Below are 23,450 nucleotides of genomic sequence, written 5' to 3' on the forward strand. Positions count from 1 at the left end.
CCCCCGGTGAACTCCCGGAACCCATTCGTCATTCCCGGTACATTCCCGGTAACTCCGAAAACCTTCCGGTAATCAAATGAGGTCATCCTATATATCAATCTTCGTTTCCGGACCATTCCGGAAACCCTCATGACGTCCGTGATCTCATCCGGGACTCCGAACAACATTTGGTAACCAACCATATAACTCAAATACGCATAAAACAACGTCGAACCTTAAGTGTGCAGACCTTGCGGGTTCGAGAACTATGTAGACATGACCCGAGAGACTCCTCGGTCAATATCCAATAGCGGGACCTGGATGCCCATATTGGATCCTACATATTCTACGAAGATCTTATCGTTTGAACCTCAGTGCCAAGGATTCGTATAATCCCGTATGTCATTCCCTTTGTCCTTCGGTATGTTACTTGCCCGAGATTCGATCGTCAGTATCCGCATACCTATTTCAATCTCGTTTACCGGCAAGTCTCTTTACTCGTTCCATAATACAAGATCCCGCAACTTACACTAAGTTACATTGCTTGCAAGGCTTGTGTGTGATGTTGTATTACCGAGTGGGCCCCGACTAACACCTTCGGAGATACCTGTGGAGCATCTTTATAGTCACCCAGTTACGTTGCGACGTTTGATACACACAAAGCATTCCTCCGGTGTCAGTGAGTTATATGATCTCATGGTCATAGGAATAAATACTTGACACGCAGAAAACAGTAGCAACAAAATGACACGATCAACATGCTATGTCTATTAGTTTGGGTCTAGTCCATCACGTGATTCTCCCAATGACGTGATCCAGTTATCAAGCAACAACACCTTGTTCATAATCAGAAGACACTGACTATCATCGATCAACTGGCTAGCCAACTAGAGGCATGCTAGGGACGGTGTTTTGTCTATGTATCCACACATGTAAATGAGTCTTCATTCAATACAATTATAGCATGGATAATAAACTATTATCTTGATACATGAATTATAATAATAACTATACTTTTATTATTGCCTCTAGGGCATAATTCCAACAGTCTCCCACTTGCACTAGAGTCAATAATCTAGCCCTCACATCACCATGTGAATTACATTGTAATAAATCTAACACCCATACAGTTCTGGTGTCGATCATGTTTTGGCCGTGGAAGAGGTTTAGTCAGCGGGTCTGCTACATTCAGATCCGTGTGCACTTTGCATATATTTACGTCCTCCTCCTCGACGTAGTCGCGGATGAGGTTGAAGCGTCGTTTGATGTGTGTGGTCTTCTTGTGAAACCTTGGTTCCTTTGCTAAAGCAATGGCACCAGTGTTGTCACAGAACAAGGTTATTGGATCCAGTGCACTTGGCACCACTCCAAGATCCGTCATGAACTGCTTCATCCAGACACCCTCCTTAGCCGCCTCCGAGGCAGCCATGTACTCTGCTTCACATGTAGAATCTGCTACGACGCTTTGCTTGGAACTGCACCAGCTTACTGCACCCCCATTAAGAATAAATACGTATCCGGTTTGCGACTTAGAGTCGTCCGGATCTGTGTCAAAGCTTGCATCGATGTAACCTTTTACGGCGAGCTCTTCGTCACCTCCATACATGAGAAACATCTCCTTAGTCCTTTTCAGGTACTTCAGGATATTCTTGACCGCCGTCCAGTGATCCACTCCTGGATTACTCTGGAACCTACGTGCCATACTTATGGCCAGGCTAACATCCGGTCTAGTGCACAGCATTGCATACATGATAGAGCCTATGGCTGAAGCATAGGGGACGGAGCGCATATGCTCTCTATCTTCATCAGTTGCTGGGCACTGAGTCCTACTCAATCTCGTACCTTGTAACACTGGCAAGAACCCTTTCTTGGACTGTTCCATTTTGAACCTCTTCAAAACCTTATCAAGGTATGTGCTTTGTGAAAGCCCTATCAGGCGTTTTGATCTATCCCTATAGATCTTAATGCCTAGTATGTAAGCAGCTTCTCCTAGGTCCTTCATAGAGAAACTTTTATTCAAGTAACCTTTTATGCTCTCCAAAAGCTCTACATTGTTTCCAATCAGTAATATGTCATCCACATATAATATTAGAAACGCCACAGAGCTCCCACTCACTTTCTTGTAAATACAAGATTCTCCAACCACTTGTATAAACCCAAATGCTTTGATCACCTCATCAAAGCGTTTATTCCAACTCCGAGATGCTTGCACCAGTCCATAAATGGATCGTTGGACCTTGCACACTTTGTCAGCATTTTTAGGATCGACAAAACCTTCGGGTTGCATCATATACAACTCTTCCTTAAGGAAACCGTTAAGGAACGCCGTTTTGACATCCATCTGCCAGATTTCATAATCGAAAAATGCAGCTATTGCTAACATGATTCTGACGGACTTAAGCATCGCTACGGGTGAGAAAGTCTCATCGTAGTCAACTCCTGGAACTTGTGAAAAACCCTTTGCCACAAGTCGAGCTTTATAAACGGTCACATTACCGTCAGCGTCCGTCTTCTTCTTAAAGATCCATTTGTTCTGAATAGCCTTGCGGCCCTCAGGCAGTATCTCCAAAGTCCACACTTTGTTCTCATACATGGATCCTATCTCGGATTTCATGGCTTCTAGCCATTTGTTGGAATCTGGGCCCACCATTGCTTCTTCATAATTTGCAGGTTCATTGTTGTCTAACAACATGATTGATAAGACGGGATTACCGTACCACTCTGGAGCAGCGCGTGATCTCGTCGACCTGCGTGGTTCAACAGAAACTTGAACTGGAGTTTCATGATCATCATCATAAACTTCCTCCTCAACCGGCGTCGCAACGACAGAGGTTTCCCCTTGCCCTGCGCCACCATCCAGAGGGATGAGAGGTTCGACAACCTCGTCAAGTTCTATCTGCCTCCCACTCAATTCTCTCGAGAGAAACTCCTTCTCGAGAAAAGTTCCGTTCTTAGCAACAAACACTTTGCCCTCGGATTTGAGATAGAAGGTGTACCCAACTGTCTCTTTTGGGTAACCTATGAAGACGCACTTTTCCGCTTTGGGTTCCAGCTTTTCAGGCTGAAGCTTTTTGACATAAGCATCACATCCCCAAACTTTAAGAAACGACAACTTTGGCCTTTTGCCATACCACAGTTCGTATGGTGTCATCTCAACGGATTTCGATGGTGCCCTATTTAAAGTGAATGCAGCTGTTTCTAATGCATAACCCCAAAATGATAACGGCAAATCAGTAAGAGACATCATAGATCGCACCATCTCTAACAAAGTACGATTACGACGTTCGGACACACCATTACGCTGTGGTGTTCCAGGCGGTGTTAACTGCGAAACAATTCCACATTGCCTTAAGTGAGTACCAAACTCGAAACTCAGATATTCACCCCCACGATCAGACCGTAGGAACTTGATCTTCTTGTTACGATGATTTTCCACTTCACTCTGAAATTGCTTGAACTTTTCAAATGTTTCAGACTTGTGCTTCATCAAGTAGACATAACCATATCTACTTAAATCGTCAGTGAAGGTGAGAAAATAATGATATCCGCCGCGTGCCTCCACGCTCATTGGACCACACACATCGGTATGTATGATTTCCAACAAGTCACTTGCACGCTCCATTGTTCCGGAGAACGGAGTCTTAGTCATCTTGCCCATGAGGCATGGTTCGCACGTGTCAAGTGAATCAAAGTCAAGTGACTCCAAAAGTCCATCAGCATGGAGTTTCTTCATGCGCTTTACACCAATATGACCCAAGCGGCAGTGCCACAAAAATATGGTGCTATCATTGTTTACTCTAACTCTTTTGGTCTCAATGTTATGTATATGCGTATTGTTATCAAGATTCAATATGAACAATCCTCTCACATTCGGTGCATGACCATAAAAGATGTTACTCATAGAAATAGAACAACCATTATTCTCAGACTTAAAAGAGTAACCGTCTCGCAATAAACAAGATCCAGATATAATGTTCATGCTCAACGCAGGCACTAAATAACAATGATTTAAGTTCATCACTAATCCCGATGGTAGTTGAAGTGACACTGTGCCGACGGCGATTGCATCAACCTTGGAACCGTTTCCTACGCGCATCGTCACTTCGTCTTTCGCCAGCCTTCGTCTATTCCGCAGTTCCTGCTTCGAGTTGCAAATGTGAGCAACAGAACCGGTATCAAATACCCAGGCACTACTACGAGAGCCGGTTAAGTACACATCAATAACATGTATATCAAATATACCTGATTTTTCTTTGCCCGCCTTCTTATCTGCCAGATACTTGGGGCAATTGCGCTTCCAGTGACCCATACCCTTGCAATAGAAGCACTCTGTTTCAGGCTTAGGTCCAGCCTTGGGTTTCTTCGGCGGATTGGCAACAGGCTTGCCGCTCTTCTTCGAATTGCCCTTCTTGCCTTTGCCGTTTCTCTTGAAACTAGTGGTCTTGCTCACCATCAACACTTGATGCTCTTTACGGAGTTCAGACTCTGCGACATTCAGCATCGCAAACAACTCGCCGGGAGACTTGTTAATCCCTTGCATGTTGTAGTTCAACACAAAGCCTTTATAGCTTGGCGGTAGTGATTGAAGGATTCTGTCAGTGATAGCTTCTTGCGGGAGTTCAATCCCCAGTTCAGCCAGACGGTTTGAGTACCCAGACATTTTGAGCACATGTTCACTGACAGACGAGTTTTCCTCCATCTTGCAAGCATAGAATTTATCGGAGGTCTCATACCTCTCGATCCGGGCGTTCTTCTGAAAGATAAACTTCAACTCCTGGAACATCTCAAATGCTCCATGACGCTCAAAGCGACGTTGAAGTCCCGGTTCTAAGCCATACAAGACTGCACATTGAACTATTGAGTAGTCCTCCTTACGCGCTAACCAAGCGTTCTTAACATCCTGATCAGCCGTAGCGGGTGGTTCATCTCCTAGCGCAGCATTAAGTACATAATCCTTCTTTCCAGCTTGTAAGATTAGCTTAAGATTACGAGCCCAGTCTACGAAGTTGCTTCCATCATCTTTCAACTTAGCTTTCTCTAGGAACGTATTAAAATTCAGGATGACACTTGCGTGAGCCATGATCTACAACACAAATATATTCAAAGTGGACTTAGACTATGTTCAAGATAATTAGAGTTCAACTTAATCAAATTATATGCTAAACTCCCACTCAAAAAATACATATCTCTAGTCATTTGAGTGGTTCATGATCCACTTACACTATCCCAAGTCCGATCATCACGTGAGTTGAGTATAGTTTCAGTGGTAAGCATCCCTATGCTAATCATATCAACTATATGATTCATGATCGACCTTTCGGTCTCATGTGTTCCGAGGCCATGTCTGCACATGCTAGGCTCGTCAAGCTTAACCCGAGTGTTCCGCGTGCGCAACTGTTTTGCACCCGTTGTATGTGAACGTTGAGTCTATCACACCCGATCATCACGTGGTGTCTCGAAACGACGAACTGTAGCAACGGTGCACAGTCGGGGAGAACACAATTTCGTCTTGAAATTTTAGTGAGAGATCACCTCATAATGCTACCGTCGTTCTAAGCAAAATAAGGTGCATAAAAGGATTAACATCACATATTCATAAGTGACATGATATGGCCATCATCTCGTGCTTCTTGATCTCCATCACCAAAGCACCGGCACGATCTTCTTGTCACCGGCGCCACACCATGATCATCCATCAACGTGTTGCCATCGTGGTTGTCGTGCTACTCATGCTATCACTACTAAAGCTACATCCTAGCAAAATAGTAAACGCATCTGCAAGCACATATGTTAGTATAAAGACAACCCTATGGCTCCTGCCGGTTGCCGTACCATCGACGTGCAAGTCGATATTTCTATTACAACATGATCATCTCATACATCCAATATATCACATCACATCATTGGCCATATCACATCACAATCATACCCTGCAAAAACAAGTTAGACGTCCTCTAATTTTGTTGTTGCATGTTTTACGTGGTGACCAAGGGTATCTAGTAGGATCGCATCTTACTTACGCAAACACCAAAACGGAGATATATGAGTTGCTATTTAACCTCATCCAAGGACCTCCTCGGTCAAATCCGATTCAACTAAAGTTGGAGAAACCGACACTTGCCAGTCATCTTTGAGCAAAGGGGGTTACTCGTAACGATGAAACCAGTCTCTCGTAAGCGTACGAGTAATGTCGGTCCAAGCCGCTTCAATCCAACAATACCGCGGAATCAAGAAAAGACTAAGGAGGGCAGAAAAATGCACATCACCGCCCACAAAACCTTTTGTGTTCTACTCGAGAAGACATCTACGCATGAACCTAGCTCATGATGCCACTGTTGGGGAACGCCGCATGGGAAACAAAATTTTTCCTACGCGCACGAAGACCTATCATGGTGATGTCCATCTACGAGAGGGGATGAGTGATCTACGTACCCTTGTAGATCGTACAGCAGAAGCGTTAGAGAACGCGGTTGATGTAGTGGAACGTCCTCACGTCCCTCGATCCGCCCCGCGAACAATCCCGCGATTAGTCCCACGATCTAGTACCGAACGGACGGCACCTCCGCGTTCAGCACACGTACAGCTCGACGATGATCTCGGCCTTCTTGATCCAGCAAGAGAGACGGAGAGGTAGAAGAGTTCTTCGGCAGCGTGACGGCGCTCCGGAGGTTGGTGATGATCTCGTCTCAGCAGGGCTCCGCCCGAGCTCCGCAGAAACGCGATCTAGAGGAAAAACTATGGAGGTATGTGGTCGGGCAGCCGTGAGAAAGTCGTCTCAAATCTGCCCTAAAAGCCCCATATATATAGGAGGAGGGAGGGGGACCTTGCCTTGGGGTCCAAGGGACTCCCAAGGGGTCGGCCGAGCCAAGGGGGGGAGGACTCCCCCCCCCCAAACCGAGTTGGACTTGGTTTGGTGGGAGGAGTCCCCCTCCCTTCCCACTTCTTCCCTCTTTTTTTTTCTTTTCCTTTGATTTTCTTTCTCTTGGCGCATAGGCCCCTTTGGGGCTGTCCCACCAGCCCACTAAGGGCTGGTGTGTCTCCCCAAAGCCTATGGGCTTCCCCGGGGTGGGTTGCCCCCCCGGTGAACTCCCGGAACCCATTCGTCATTCCCGGTACATTCCCGGTAACTCCGAAAACCTTCCGGTAATCAAATGAGGTCATCCTATATATCAATCTTCGTTTCCGGACCATTCCGGAAACCCTCGTGACGTCCGTGATCTCATCCGGGACTCCGAACAACATTCGGTAACCAACCATATAACTCAAATACGCATAAAACAACGTCGAACCTTAAGTGTGCAGACCCTGCGGGTTCGAGAACTATGTAGACATGACCCGAGAGACTCCTCGGCAATATCCAATAGCGGGACCTGGATGCCCATATTGGATCCTACATATTCTACGAAGATATTATCGTTTGAACCTCAGTGCCAAGGATTCGTATAATCCCGTATGTCATTCCCTTTGTCCTTCGGTATGTTACTTGCCCGAGATTCGATCGTCAGTATCCGCATACCTATTTCAATCTCGTTTACCGGCAAGTCTCTTTACTCGTTCCGTAATACAAGATCCCGCAACTTACACTAAGTTACATTGCTTGCAAGGCTTGTGTGTGATGTTGTATTACCGAGTGGGCCCCGAGATACCTCTCCGTCATACGGAGTGACAAATCTCAGTCTTGATCCATACTAACCCAACTAACACCTTCGGAGATACCTGTAGAGCATCTTTATAGTCACCCAGTTACGTTGCGACGTTTGATACACACAAAGCATTCCTCCGGTGTCAGTGAGTTATATGATCTCATGGTCATAGGAATAAATACTTGACACGCAGAAAACAGTAGCAACAAAATGACACGATCAACATGCTATGTCTATTAGTTTGGGTCTAGTCCATCACGTGATTCTCCCAATGACGTGATCCAGTTATCAAGCAACAACACCTTGTTCATAATCATAAGACACTGACTATCATCGATCAACTGGCTAGCCAACTAGAGGCATGCTAGGGACGGTGTTTTGTCTATGTATCCACACATGTAAATGAGTCTTCATTCAATACAATTATAGCATGGATAATATACTATTATCTTGATACAGGAATTATAATAATAACTATACTTTTATTATTGCCTCTAGGGCATAATTCCAACATGTCTCGTATCCCAAGGATACATCAAGTCGAATGTATGGACTACGGTTAGACCTATGACCCCATTGCTAGACTTGAACCATTCACATTCATCTTGCTTATGCCAATCACTATGATATTCTTCTTTACCAAATAGATATCAAAAGTTCTTTTCTAAATGGTGAAATTGAGGAGTCATTTTATGTCAAACAACCTCCCGAATTTGTGAAACCTAAGAAACCTAATCATGTTTACAAACTTACTAAAGCTTAACATGGTCTTAAACAAGCCCCTAGAGCTTGGTACAAATGCCTAATGAAATTTCTCATTGAAGAGGGTTTTGAAATTGGAAAAAACTGACACAACGTTATTCAATAAAAAAGTTAATGGTGAACTATTTGTGTGCCAAATATATGTGTATGATATTATGTTTGGTTCTACTAAACCACATTTTAGTGAGAAATTTGGAAGGTTGATGTGAGAGAAGTATGAGTTGTCTATGATGTGCAAGCTAAAATTCTTCCTTGGTTTGCAAATCAAACAATCGAGAGAAGGTACGTTTATCTCTCAAACCAAGTGCAAAGGTGTGAGAACCCCATGCCTACTAGTGGACATGTTGACCTCACTAAGGAGGACAAAGCGGTTCATCAAAAGGTTTATCGATCAATGATTGGTTCATTGCTATATCTATGTGCCTCCCAACCCGATATAATGTTGAGTGTTTGCATATGTGCCCGATATCAAGCGGCACCCAAAGAGTGTCATCTATTGGTTGTGAAAAGAATCGTGAGATATCTGATACATACACCAAACTTTGGCATATGGTATCCCAAGGTATCTTCTTTTAAGCTTGTTGGCTATTCTGACTCAGACTATACCAGAGACAAGGTTGATAGAAAATCCACCTCGGGTACATGTCAATTTCTTGGGATATCTCTTGTGTCTTGGTCATCCAAGAAACAAAACTAGCTATCTTTATCCACTTCCAAAGCGGAATACATTGCCACCGGATCATGTTGTTCACAATTACCATGGATGACTCAAACTCTTAAGGATTATGGCATCCATGTGAGACATGTTGCATTATTGTGTGATAATGAAAGTGATATTTAAATTGCCTATAATCCTGTGCAACATTCTCGAACTAAACATATTCAAGTGCGACATCATTTCATTCATGATCATGTTGGTAAAGGAGATATAGATCTCAAACATGTTCGTACCGACAAACAATTAGCTAATATCTTTACCAAACCACTTTATGAGAAAGTTTTTTGTCATTTGAGGAGTGAGTTGATCATCATTGATGTTTAAAACTTGATCTAGACACACTCGGATGCATGCAAGGGCATGAGCTTGATTGACTATTCCATGGTGCCATTGATTTGATACTATCTTATATCTTGGAAAACTATGCTCCCTTGTATTGCATGAAACCTTTTGTAGGTACTTGGAAGAATGACACTCCAGAAGATTGCCATCAACTCACATCAAAAGCAATCTTCTCATAGCAAAGTATCAACTACCCCTTCTTCGGAGACGAAGGAAGAAGACAACAAAATCATATCCTTGACAATTATATGATGTTGAAATTCACTCATGTCATTTGGATATATTATGTTCTTCCTTGCATGACTAACCAATTTAGGTGAAAACTGAACCAAAATGACAAGGATAGCTCCCAAGTCAAGATGATCATCATCAACATTGAGCATCCACGACAAGTTCACCTACATGCCATGTCATCAACATCTTTTGAATGTATGTACAAATATCCTTGATAAAGCTTTGCACCAAGTGAGGAGGTAAACCAACGCAAGTAATATGAAGACATTTAAAAGATTATTGAAAAATGGTAACACCATTTTGTGCTTAATGATGAGTATGAACTATGATCAAGCATTCTTGCTTGACTCCTCAAGTCAACATACTCTAATATAGGTGACCTAGTCACCATCCAACATCTAGATGGAGATTCTTGTATGGTTCACATTCTCATTGCATGCCTTCTTGGAACCATTCAACTCTCATATATATATGTATGTATATATTTTCAAAAAACAAAAAAATGTTTTCTCTTATTTACTTTTAAATCTTTGGATATTTCCATTTTTGAAGTGTGTGGATATTTTTAGTCTCTTTGAGTTAAGGAGTTGATTTTCATTGCAACTCGGTCTCACTGATCTGGGAAACTCGGTCTAGACGATTTCTTCCGGATGCCTGCTATTATAATCGGGTGCACCGAAGCATAATGCCTCGGTGAATTAAAATTTTATCACTTCCTATGATTTTCAGATATTTTTGGATTTTTGCCTAAGGGGAGAGATTGTTGAGTGTTCCCAAGTCTTATTACCTCCTAAGCTCTTATTGAATATTTCCATTTTTGCCAAAGGATGATATAATCTTGTTTCCCAAAAATTTCGAGGGGGAGAAATCCTGAGTGGTCCCACAATATAAGAGGGAAGAACATCGAGGATCCCTAACATAGGGGGAGATAGTTCAAGGAACTCTTATCTATTCTTAAGGGGGAGAAAAGTCATATTCAAAGAACCCTTATCAAGAGAGAAGAATCAAGGATCCCTTTCTCTCAATGAGCCCTTACCCTCTGACCCTTTTGGAAATTAATGCCAAAGGGGTGATATCAAAGATTCCAATAGGCGTCAATCAAAAGGGGGAGATACATGTTCCTAAGGGAAGGTCTGATAAGGAGAGATCTACCAAAGGGGGAGATATATCAAACCTTACATATTCAGAGGGAGAGATACCATTAAGGGGGAGAGAGATATAATTGTTTTATTGCTATCTTTGGATTGAACTTGTCTCACCCTACCTACTCCTAATATCTACATGCTGTGATTCAGGGGGAGAGGAAATTTTACATATTCATCCTTAAGGGAGAAAGTTCTAAATTATCTTGGAGACATATTTATCATGAAATCACATTTCTCATATGTTCTACATATCTTGGTACTTTTGGAGCTCTTTGCATCTTTACAATAGAGCACTCTTGTGTTATCTAACATTTGTTTTCCCAATTGTACTCCTACTGCTAAGACGCTCAGGAACCTCAAGATAAGTATATGCATCATATCCTTGTTCAGGATGATCTCTTGTCTCTTGCACATATTGTTTGCAAGAGTGAGTCTTGAACATGGAAGCTCTTCATTCACATATGTTTGATGCATATAGCCAAGATCTACATGACTTGTCCTGTCCTACTACCATGTGTGTGCCCATGCATTCCAAAGTAACTATCCTTGAAAGGGATTGCACACATTTAGGGGGAGCTTCTACTAGTCATGTATCTTTCAAAGTTGTCATATTCTAATGCATATATTTATTTGAAGCTTTGTTTGTATGTTGTCATCAATTAAGAAAAAGGGGGATATTGAAAGCACATATGCTCCCTTGGTGGTTTTGAATTCATAACAACATATATTGTCTCTTGGACTGACACTTTTACCTAGTATATTTCAGGTATAGTCGAGAGAGAGCCCTGTCCAAAGGATTGCGAGGAGAAGCCCCTTGATGAAGGAAGGAATATGATTGGCTCAAGCTTCAAGCATGAAGACTCTACATTTTACATTTGTGAGAAATCACTTTGAGTACACAGGAAAGCCAATACTATTAAAAGGGGGTGAGCACTAGTGGGGACAGGGCCTTTAGTCCCGGCCCGTAAGGGGCTTTAGTCCCGGTTCACCAACCGGGACTAAAGGGGCGGGACTAAAGGCCTAACCTTTAGTCCCGGCCCTGTTCCAAGCCGGGACCAAAGGTGCTCCACGTGGCCGCCTCGGAGGGAGTACCTTTAGTCCCGGTGCTACTTACGAACCGGGACTAAAGGATCCGTCTGTTTTTTTGTTTGTTTGACCCGAAAAGGTATTATGATGAATTGGTTACTCAAGTTCTTAGAGGTAGCCACCAAAAATACTCAACCATTCTCCCACGAAATATATCTGTCCAAAGCCAAACCAGCAAAGTCGGTGCCACCAACTTTTCCACTCGACCTGCTGATTTTCCACTAGACATATCCTTTGCCAAACCCTCATCTCTCGGTACCACCAACTTCCGCATTGGTGCCACCGAGGTTAAGTGACCAACTTTCTGTTGAGAAAATTTCAGGGATCGGAATTTCTGAGTTTGAAATAGATCTCACGAGATTTGGAAACTGGTCTAGGTCATTGTATTGGTACCACTGGGATCCATATATCGGCCTCACCGAGAATTCAAAAGTTCCCACATTTAGTGCAACTCAGTACCGCCGAGATTCATTTCGATTTCACCGAGTTGGGCAATAATGTCATGGCTGGATTTTGGGGGATGCCTATATATATGCCTCCACCTCCTCTCATTCACAGAGGAAGCACTTAGAACACACTTACACTTGCAAGATCCATATTTCTGAGAGAGAGGCACCTACTCATGTGTTGAGATCAAGAGATTCCAATCCAATCATTTGAAACCTTATCTCTAGCCTCCCCAAGTTGATTTCCAGAAGATAAATATCTCCTACCCATGCCAAATCTATGAGAGAGTTATTGAGTGTTGATGAGACTATATTTTGAAGCACAAGAGCAAGGAGTTCATCGTTCTATCGCATCTATTACCTTTAGGAGGGTGGTGCCTCCGAGATTGGTTAGGTGTCGCTTAGGAGCCTCCTACTTTGTGTTGTGGAGTTGAACCAAGAAGTTTGTACGGGCAAGGAGATCGCCTTCTTCATGAAGTTCTACCATGAATGAGGCTAGTCATGTGTGGACGGAAGCCATGGTGGAATAGACATGGACGCTTCTTCATGGATCCCTTGTGTGTGGAGCCCTCCGTGGACTCTCGCAGCCGTTACCCTCCGTGGGTTGAAGTGTCCACTAACATGGATGTACGATAGCAGCACCTATCAAAACAATGCCAAAAATCGTTGTGTCAATCTTCACGTTTGATCTTCCTAAACTCTACTACTTTCTACATTTGCAATTTTTTACTTTCCGCTGCCATGTTTGTTGACTAGCATGTGTAGGGTGCACTAGACTTGTTAGAATTGCTAAAATCTGTCAACCACTAAAATTAGGAAAAGGCTAGGATTTTAATTTATGCAATTAGTCTATTCACCCCCCTCTAGACACCCCTTCTATCGATTCGACAATATCACCAAATATAAGCTTTGGAAACATTAAAATATGCAAACTATGCATGAAAACAGAATCTATATAAAAACACAGTAGTCTATGAAGATCTGAATGGGCACCATACTTCCCTGTCTAAAAACTCTTAAAAATTAGGAAAATGCAGATAATTTGCAAGAATTTTTTATAAAAAAATATGTATTTTTTAGTCTCCAATAAAATTTAATAATTCATATACTCGACGCAAAGTTTGTGTTTTTTATAGAATCAAACAAACAAGTATCCACACTATTCCACAGGCTTTACTTGGCACTTTATTGAAATAAAAGCTATAAAACATGATTACCGCAGTAGCTTAATCATGTGAACACACAAAAACAAAAAGTAAAAGTGTTGGGTTATCTCCCAAAAAGCGCTTTTCTTTAATTCCTTTTAGCTAGGCATGATGATTTCAATGATGCTCGTATAAAAAGTAGTAATTGAGGCATGCAAGAGGGCATCATGAATCACATGACAAGAACATTTAAGTATGGCCCACTTCCTCTCCATAGGTATTTTTCAAGCAAACAATTTATTGTAGCAATAATCAACTTGCATAGGAAGGCAAAATAAGCATTCCTTCAAAACTTTGAACACATAGGGAAGAAACTTGATATTATTGCAATTCCTACAAGCATGTGTTACTCCCTTATAATAATTTTCAGTAGCATCATCAAGGAATTCAAAAATATAACTATCGCATAAAGCATTCTTTTCATGATGCACAAGCATATAATTTTTATTACTGCCCACACAAGCAAAATTCTTATCATTCATAGTAGTGAGAGCATACTCAACAAAATAACAATTATGAGGTACTTGGTTGATATAATCCATGTGCAAAATAAAATCACGATGACAAGATTCATAGTTATCCTTATTCTTTATAGCATAAAGTCATCACAATAATCATCATAGATAGGAGGCATGATTTCATCATAATAAATTTGCTCATCAAAACTTGGGGGGACTAAAAATAGCATCTTCATCAAACATAGCATCCCCAAGCTTGTGGATTTGCATATCATTAGCATCATGGATATTCATAGAATTCATACCAACGATATTAATATCGTGCTCATCATTCAAGGATTTCACATTAAGCATTTTCATAAATTCTTCCTCTAGCAATTGAGCACAATTTTCCAAACCATCATTTTGACGAAAGACATTATAGAGAGGAAGAAAATGAGGCAACCTAAATTCCATTTTGTAGTTTTATTTTGTAAAACCAACCTAGTGAAAAACAAGAAACTGAAAGATTTAATTGCAAGATCAAAAGATATACCTTCAAGCATACACCTACAAGGCAACGGCGCCAAAAAAGAGCTCGATGTCTACTACACAACTTTATTCTTGTAGACCATGTTGGGCCTCCAAGCACAGAGTTTTGTAGGAAACTAGCAATTTTCCCTCAAGTGGATGACCTAAGGTTTATCAATCCGAGGGAGGTGTAGTATAAAGATGGTCTCTCTCAAACAACCCTATAGTCAAATACAAAAATCTCTTGTGTCCCCAACACACCCAATACAATGGAAAATTCTATAGGTGCACTAGTTCGACGAAGGGATGGTGATACAAGTGTAGTATGGATAGTAGATATATGTTTTTTATATAAACAATATAAAAACATCAAGGTAGCAAGTGTAAAATAGCGAGCAAAACATTGTATAAATGCTTTGTGATAAGGCCTAGGGTTCATACTTTCACTAGTCCAATCTCTCAACATGCAACGAAGAATCACTCCAAAGTTCATATCTGGAGGAGAACAACAAGATGAAATTGGTGCAGGTAGTAGAGCCACCTCACAATTATTCTTTCTAATCAATCTTTTGAGCTATTCCTACAAGTGTCACAAGAAGCCCCAGAGTTTGTACTAGAATAACCATGCACATAAGACTCATACGATAATTCATAGAAGACTCAAATATTTATTATTAGTAATCCGAACGTAAACCCACAATTGATCGGATCCCAACAAATGCACCGCACAGAAGGATTACATCATATGGATCAAAGCGAAGATGCGATGATCATTGTATTGAAGATCAAGAGAGATAGAGAGAGATTGCCATCTAGGTACTAGCCATGGACCCATAGGTCTGTGGTGAACTACTCACACATCATCATGAGGGCAGGAAGGTTGATGAAGAGGCCCTCCGTGATCGATCCCCCCTCTGGCAGGGTGCGAGAACGGAGCTCCAGATGGCCTCCCGTCAGAACAGAGACTTGCGGCAGTGTAAAAAGTGTTTTGAGACTCTCTATAGGGTTTTCGGGATATATGAGAATTGATAAGCCAGAGAAAGGAGTCGGGAGAGCGTCGTGGGGCCCACAAGATATCATGATGCCCGCTAGGCCATGTTGTTTGGCTTGTGGGGCCCTCGGGTGCCCCCACGGCCTTCTTCCGATATTTATTGGTCTTTTTTGGTACAAAAAAACCAAAAAGTTTCACGTCAATTGGACTTCGTTTGGTATTAAAAACCTGAAAAGTGAAAAACATGCATAAAAAACAACTTGCACTGGACACTCGGTCAATTGGTTAGTGCCAAAAAGTAATATTAATTGGTAAATAAATACCCAAAAGTATTCTAGAATGATAATATATTAGCATGGGACAATCATAAATTATAGATACATTGGAGACGTATCACCCACCCTTATAAAAGCCCAAACAGGGGGGTTTGACATCGGGTGGAAGGATTTGGTCGTTACGTCACACGGTTACTAACGTGTGGGACACCCCCTGCCACCTCTAGCGTTGTCGCGTAGTTAATGATGCATAGGACAGCCTCGCCGGACCCATGTGTCAACTATAGCGTTGTCGTTCGTCGGTTAAGTTACTGAAGCGAGGGATAACCCCTCCGGGCCCATCTGTAAGCAGCAACGTGGCCATACAAGGGCTTAGTTACTGACGTGTGGGACACCCCTTGTCAGCGCGAGCACCAACTAAGCTAGTGTGTACATGTGTTTTTAACTCACCATTTTCTATATGTAGTGTGTACACCGCCGGGGTGTGAATGTTTTTCTCTAGCATTTGAAATTGCTTGCTTATCGTTTTTACCTTAAAATAGTCCATGAATAAAGGATACATGCAAATGGTTTCCATGTATGAGAATTTAATAAAAAACAGTTTTCCATTTTGATGGTCCGAGTAATGACTTTTTTGTGAAGGGGGTGCCTTAAATAAGTTTGAAAATTGGGTAATTTCATTTTTAATCAAAAGTATGACAAATTCGTAGGCCACTGACCAAGTTTCAATAGTTTCAGAGTAATACTCCTATATTCCATCTATTTAACGGACTTATAGTAAATTATCACAAATTGTTCAAATTTGAACTACAATTGTGATGTAGTTTGGTCCTGTATTTTTACACAAAAATATGCTCTCATGGTGGTGATGGATCCACTTGGGACAAAATAGGTTCAAATTCCTAACTATTTGGTGTGAACGGTTTACATTGCAAGTTTGATCCTAATTTGAAAAAACTCAAAGAAATGATAAAAGCCTCAAAAATTGAAATGCCTTTGCATTGAGCCATCATATGTGCCATAGTTTGTGGAAAAATCATAAACTTGCGATACAACTAGTTAGAAAAGAAAAAATCCATGAATTTGACCTATCTAGTATGAGTTTGCATGGATTTCAAGGCTTATGACCATGGTCATGGCCAAATCCATGGCATAGTCCATGATAACATGCCCAAAATTTTGCACAACCATGGGTATTACCATTGTGAACAATGTTGCCATAGGAATTACAAATATTTTTGTAATAAAAAATAACTTTGCATTTTACAGGTCCGAGAAATGATTTTTTTGTGAAGGGAGTGCCTCTAATAAGTTTGAAAATTTGGTCTTTTTATTTTTCATCAAAATTAGTACATATTGGAAGGCCACTCACCAAGCTTGAATAAGTTGAGAGTGCTATTGCTATATTCCATCTATTTAGTGGGCTTGTAGTGAATTATAAAAAAATATTCAAATTTGAACTACAGTTATGATGTAGTTTGGTCCTCGATTTGAAAAAACAATTTTATGCTCTCATGCTGGTAGTCGATCCACTTGGGATATGAAAAAAAATTCAAATCCCTAACCATTTTGTATGAATGGTATACACTTCAAGTTTGACCCCAACTTTAAAAAACCGATAGAAAAGGACACAAGCCTCAAAAATTGAAACACCTTTGCATTGGGCCACCGAATGTGCCCTACTTTGTGGAAAAAATCTTAAACTTGCAACACAACTAGTTGAAAAAACCCTTCACAAATTTGACCTATCTAGTATGAGTTTGCATGAATTTCGAGGCATGTGATCATGGTCATGGACAAATTCATGGCATAGTCCATGATAACATGCCCAAATTTGGCAATATATGCGTATTACCATTGTGAACAATGTTGCCATAGGAATTATGAATATTTTTGTAATAAAAAATAATTTTCCATTTTGCTCGTTCGAGAAATGATTTTTTTTGAAGTGCCACAAATAAGTGAAAATTAGGCATTTTCATTTTTCATCAAAAGTAGAACACATGGAAGGCCACTAACCAAGTTTCAACAATTTAGAGTGTTATTGCTATATTGCATCTATTTAGTGGACTTATAGTGAATTAGCAGAAATTGTTCAAATTTAAATTACAATTGTGATGTAGTTTGGTCCTGGATTTTTGTAAAAAACATCCATATTTGCCATGGATTTGCACCATTCACATGGATGCCAACTTCATTGAAGGTTGTTGGCCGTCGCTGCGATAGGCTCCCCTCTCATCCCCATCGACGCTCTCGAGATAGAGGCTAGCATCACGAATATGGTTGTGGTCGCCTCTCTGATGTCGTCTTCTCTGCCATGAACATGTCTCAATCACTCCATTCAGTCAATCTCATTGGGTTGCGGTGTGTTGTCATCCATGCTCAAAGATTCTGTTTGAGCATATACACATGACTTCATGATATGTTGATTCATTTAGTTGCACTGTTGTGAGATTCATGATAACCAATGTTTGCTCCATGGTGAAGCACTCAAGTTGTGCTATTAGAATAAAAATGTCATTTTCTTTCTGTTGCAACGCACCAGCATATGTGGTAGTCTATATCTATATCTATATTTAATATGAAAAGAAGGATTGTTTCGCCAAAAAATTGGTTAACAATGGGCCCCACATGTTCTTCGTTCGGCAACACCAACGTGTATAAAAATTAACACACAAAGACGAGATGGGCCGGCCATTAGGGCGAGTTGTTGAAAAAAGGGAACAAAAATACAGCCCCGCCCGGAATACCCAAGCGTTCCAATTGCGCACCAATTACTCCTATCCATTGTACTAAAGATGACCGACATTTTAAATTAAATGAAAAAATGCGCCAGATTCTAAGAGCAAAACGAATTTTCTTTTGAAAAAAGCGAATATATTTTAGAACGTGAACATTTTGTAAGGTTGTGAATAGAAAAATTAAACTCAAAACTGTATGTTAAGAAAAAAAAACTGTTTTTAACCTGATATTTATTTAAACACGGATATTTTTTCATAACTAGGAGGTACTATTGTGGCTGTTTATTTCCGAATTTGCGAACATTAAAAAAACAAAAATATTTTTAGAACTTTTAAGTAGAAAATACAAACATTTCTTAAAAACTTGAAAAAAACTCTGAACTGTTTTTTTTTTGGTAAAAGTGAATATATTTTAGAACGTGATCATTTTCTAAACGTGTGGACAAAAGATTTAAACTCGAACCTTTTTTAAAGATAAAAATCTTCTTTTTCTGAAACCTGAATATTTATTTAACACGGACAATCTTTTTTAAAACTAGGAGGTACTATACTGAATGTTTTTTCAATTTTGTGGACATTTTTTAAAAAAGACATTTTTTTCTGAATTTTGAATTAGTAAAGTCAAATATTTTAAAACCATTATTGTTTTCCAAAACTGGGAGATGCGGTAGCTGATTAACCTTTTTTTTTCCAAAACTCGGGATATGGAAGGAATATTTTTCTGCATCGCATTTTCGCGTACGACCATCCCTCGCTCAGACCAGTGACAACCTTCATAATGCATGAGGGCGCCAACTAAAGTTTCATGTTTTACTTGACACAAATTCTTTAATTGACATGATAACACATACATATATTTGTCTTTATTATATTAGCGGGATGATAAAAAAAGAGTCTTTTTTCAACGCTCTTGATCTCGTCGAATACAAGAGAGGCTCAGTTATCTAACTATTGGACCTGGTCAACTAGGTTGTGACAATTGGTATTGCGATCACCGATGACGAGGACGGCAAAGAGGACAAGCAAAAACAAAGGTCCGATGTCATATTGAAATGAAGGATGTCATATACATACGGATGTTTTTTTCACCTGTTACAACGCACGGACATGTCTGCTAGGAAAAACAAAGGAAGTATCTAGTTTTGTGCAATCCGAGGTTACTGGGATCTTTTAACCAACCGTGAATCATCGAGTCCGCATATATCAACAAACAATTTTGTGTCAACTTCTTCCTTGTCATTTCATTTGTGCACGTCAATGTCTCTGCCTAGATGAACGTGCTTACATTACACATTTTTAAGGCTTACTCCCTCCATTTCAAAATATAAGTCTTTTTAGATATTTTATTAGGGACTACTTCCTTCGTTCTAAATTATTGTTTTAGATTTGTTTAAATATAAATGTATCTAGTCATATTCTACTATTTATATACGTTCATTTATAGATAAATTTAAGAAAAGAATTCTGAGACAAAGGGAGTACACACGAAGCAAAATGAATAAATCTATACTTTAAAAAAATGTTTATGTATACATTCGTATGTAGTTTTTTAGTGAAACTTTTAAAAAGACTATACTTGGGAACCGAAGGAGTAGATTGCTTTGCTGTGCCGTGGGGACTCTGAAGTTGGAATGCCACCGCCACTACCAGCACCTACTTCGTTGCTTCCCTCGCCAACAGAAAACACACCCAAACCGAACCCATGGCTGAGCATGGACATAGTAGTAGGAAAGATCCCGTTTCGCCGCCCGTGCCACATATCTTGACCTTGCCGGGGAGAAACTTGGGCGCCACACTACCTGGGCGCCTATTTATTATCCATCCTTGGAACAGCCGCGACACCAAACAAACCAAGAACAGAACCGAAACATGGAGACCACGGTCACCGCGGTGTCAGGCACCACGAGCTCGAGCGTCGGCCATGGAGCCGGCGGCGGTGCTGCGAGAGTCCTCCTCCTCCCGAGCCCGGGAGCGCAGGGCCACACCAACCCGATGCTCCAGTTGGGCCGCCGCCTGGCGTACCACGGCCTCCGCCCCACACTCGTCGCCACCCGCTACGTGCTCTCCACCACCCCGGCCCCCGGTGCGCCCTTCGACGTGGCCGCGATCTCCGACGGCTTCGACGCCGGTGGCATGGCCTTGTGCCCCGACCCGGCGGAGTACTTCTCCCGGCTGGAGGCCGTGGGCTCCGAGACGCTGCGGGAGCTCCTCCTGTCGGAGGCGCGCGCGGGGCGGCCCGTGCGCGTGCTGGTGTACGACGCTCACCTGGCGTGGGCACGGCGGGTGGCACAGGCATCCGGCGTCGCGGCCGCGGCCTTCTTCTCCCAGCCGTGCTCGGTGGACGTCGTCTACGGGGAGCTGTGGGCGGGGCGGCTGGCGCTGCCGGCCACGGACGGGCGCGCGCTGCTCGCAAGAGGAGTGCTGGGCGTGGAGCTGGGGCTGGAGGACATGCCGCCGTTCGCAGCGGTGCCGGAGTCGCAGCCGGCGTTCCTCCAGGTGTCAGTTGGGCAGTTCGAGGGGCTGGACTACGCCGACGACGTGCTCGTCAACTCATTCCGTGACATCGAGCCAAAGGTGAGTCATACTTGTTTGCTCTAACCACTCAAAGGTTCTGCAAAGACGAAATCAAGTGAGCGTCCGTAGGTTGATAGACTCTCTCTTTAAGCTTGAAAAATGCCTGAAGAAACCATCTACAATTATCAACTGCACACAACACACACACACACACACGCTGTTTGTGACTGGAGCGCGTGCCCATTTTGGACATAACCAGGAAATCTTAAGAGTAAACTTGCCTCCAAAACACGTCCGGATATATAATTTGTCATACAAGTATATTAAATTAAAATAATTTGAAAATAACTTATAATGTCGGAGAACATGCTAATTATACAAAAACGCATATACAAAGCTTGATTTTACTTATTAGTCAATGTAGTACACCTGTGTAGTTTTCTATGAGTTTATTTTTTATATTTATATAGTACAAGGAGAATGCATAATACCAGATGAGGTTTGAGATTTGCGGAAGACTCATGGATAGGATGTGCTTATGCTTTATTTTGCGAATAAGAACAAACATATATATGACTAGTCAATAAATCTGGCAAATTGAGTGTACACTGTGAATAGAATTCATATGCTTCTTTTTCGAAGGGAAATCCATATTGTTAGGATCGAACAAAGTCTACTTTGTTGGTTTTAAATTTAATTTGAACTTTGACACTTTGTCATCCGAGCAGGAGGTAGAGTACATGGAATTAACATGGAGAGCGAAGATGGTTGGACCAACCTTGCCATCATACTACCTCGGCGATGGTCGCCTACCATCTAATAAATCATATGGTTTCGACTTGTTCAACAGCGATGTGGAGTGTATGGATTGGCTAGAGAAGCAAATGAATTCATCTGTTGTGCTCGTGTCCTATGGGACTGTCTCCAATTATGATGCAACCCAGCTAGAGGAGCTTGGCAATGGTTTGTGCAATTCTAGCAAACCTTTTCTTTGGGTTGTAAGATCCAATGAGGAACACAAGTTATCCGAAGAACTCAAAGAAAAATGTGGGAAAATTGGATTAATAGTCTCATGGTGCCCCCAGCTTGAGGTTCTTGCACATAGGGCTATAGGTATGATATCACACAACATGTTTTTTTTCTTCTTTATTGCGCAAGGTTATTACAAGATATTTAAAAAAATAATAAAGTGGTAATAATATTTTAATATTTAATTCCTCACATACATGTAGGTTGCTTCGTTACCCACTGTGGATGGAACTCAACACTAGAGGCACTTGTTAATGGTGTCCCTTTTGTGGGTATTCCACATTGGGCAGACCAACCCACCATTGCAAAGTATGTGGAGAGTGCATGGGGTATGGGTGTGCGTGCACGGAAAAACAAGAATGGATGTCTAAAGAAGGAGGAGGTTGAGAGGTGCATTAGAGAGGTGATGGATGGGGAGAGAAAGGATGAGTACAAAAAAAATGCCATGAACTGGATGCAAAAGGCCAAGGAGGCAATGCAAGAAGGAGGAAGTTCAGACAAGCATGTAGCTGAATTCGCTACCAAGTATTCGTCAATATAAAACTTGAATAATGTCTTACTTAAATATAAGCAGGTTGTTAGTGATTTCGGCTTTACAAAAGTTACAAGTGGGTGACATTTTGCATACGTTATTGTAGTGATATCTTCTCCACATTTAGATGTTCGTTGCTGTCATGTGGGGCCAGCCCTATAGGCGCAAGGGCCTTGCGCGGGCCGGCCCTGTACCTGCCTAAAAATATGTCCTAGTTTAATTATAGTCTTTTTAGATTAGGAGTGTGGGTATTAGTTGGAAAGGTTTAGTTCCTAAGAAGGTTATCCTGCCAACACCCAGTTATGGTAGTAGTCTGTAATCTGGTCTTGTAATTAGGCTATATATAGCGAGCCCTTGGGATCAATAAAGATCAAGCAGAGAATAATCTAAACCCTCACCTCCCTTGCTCCTGCGCTATGGCGCCCCTCCTCACCCACTTCTCCGACAATAGTCTAGCGAGGGGTTCGCCCTCGCCTCCAACCTTCCACGCCTACAACCTGCACGACAATCAGTTGGACCGTGACAACTTGGTATCAAAGCGTTGCGGGTCATGAAGGTATCCAGAAGTCACTTCATCGTCTTCACCGGGATTTCCATCTGCCGCGAACAAGGGAAACACTTGAGCAGTATATTCGTGCTTGTCAGGTTTGTCAACGCAACAAGACAGAGCAGCTTCATCCAACCGGCTTATTGCAGACCTTGACAGTGCCATCTCGTGTCTCGAAAGACATCTCCATGTGTTTCATTGAGGCGCTTCCGAAGGTGGGCGGCAAAAGTGTGATCCTGACCGTCGTGGACCGTTTCTCCAAGTATGCGCATTTCATCCCCTTGGCGCATCAG

The 23,450-nt window shown here is 41.8% G+C and overlaps 1 protein-coding gene across 1 annotated transcript; it reads left to right on the forward strand.

Moving 5' to 3' along the window:
• The first annotated feature begins 20,340 nt into the window (after nucleotides 1-20,340).
• On the forward strand, nucleotides 20,341-23,007 carry LOC123396691 (UDP-glucosyltransferase UGT13248). Its single transcript, XM_045091550.1, has 3 exons — nucleotides 20,341-21,109; nucleotides 21,778-22,162; nucleotides 22,282-23,007. Exons 1-3 carry the CDS (start codon nucleotides 20,405-20,407, stop codon nucleotides 22,617-22,619), a joined length of 1,428 nt encoding a protein of 475 aa, XP_044947485.1. The 5' UTR covers nucleotides 20,341-20,404; the 3' UTR covers nucleotides 22,620-23,007.
• The last annotated feature ends 443 nt before the right edge of the window (nucleotides 23,008-23,450 follow it).

The sequence above is a fragment of the Hordeum vulgare genome, chromosome 5H (genome assembly GCF_904849725.1).
Source record: "Hordeum vulgare subsp. vulgare chromosome 5H, MorexV3_pseudomolecules_assembly, whole genome shotgun sequence".
Taxonomy (NCBI): Eukaryota; Viridiplantae; Streptophyta; class Magnoliopsida; order Poales; family Poaceae; genus Hordeum; species Hordeum vulgare.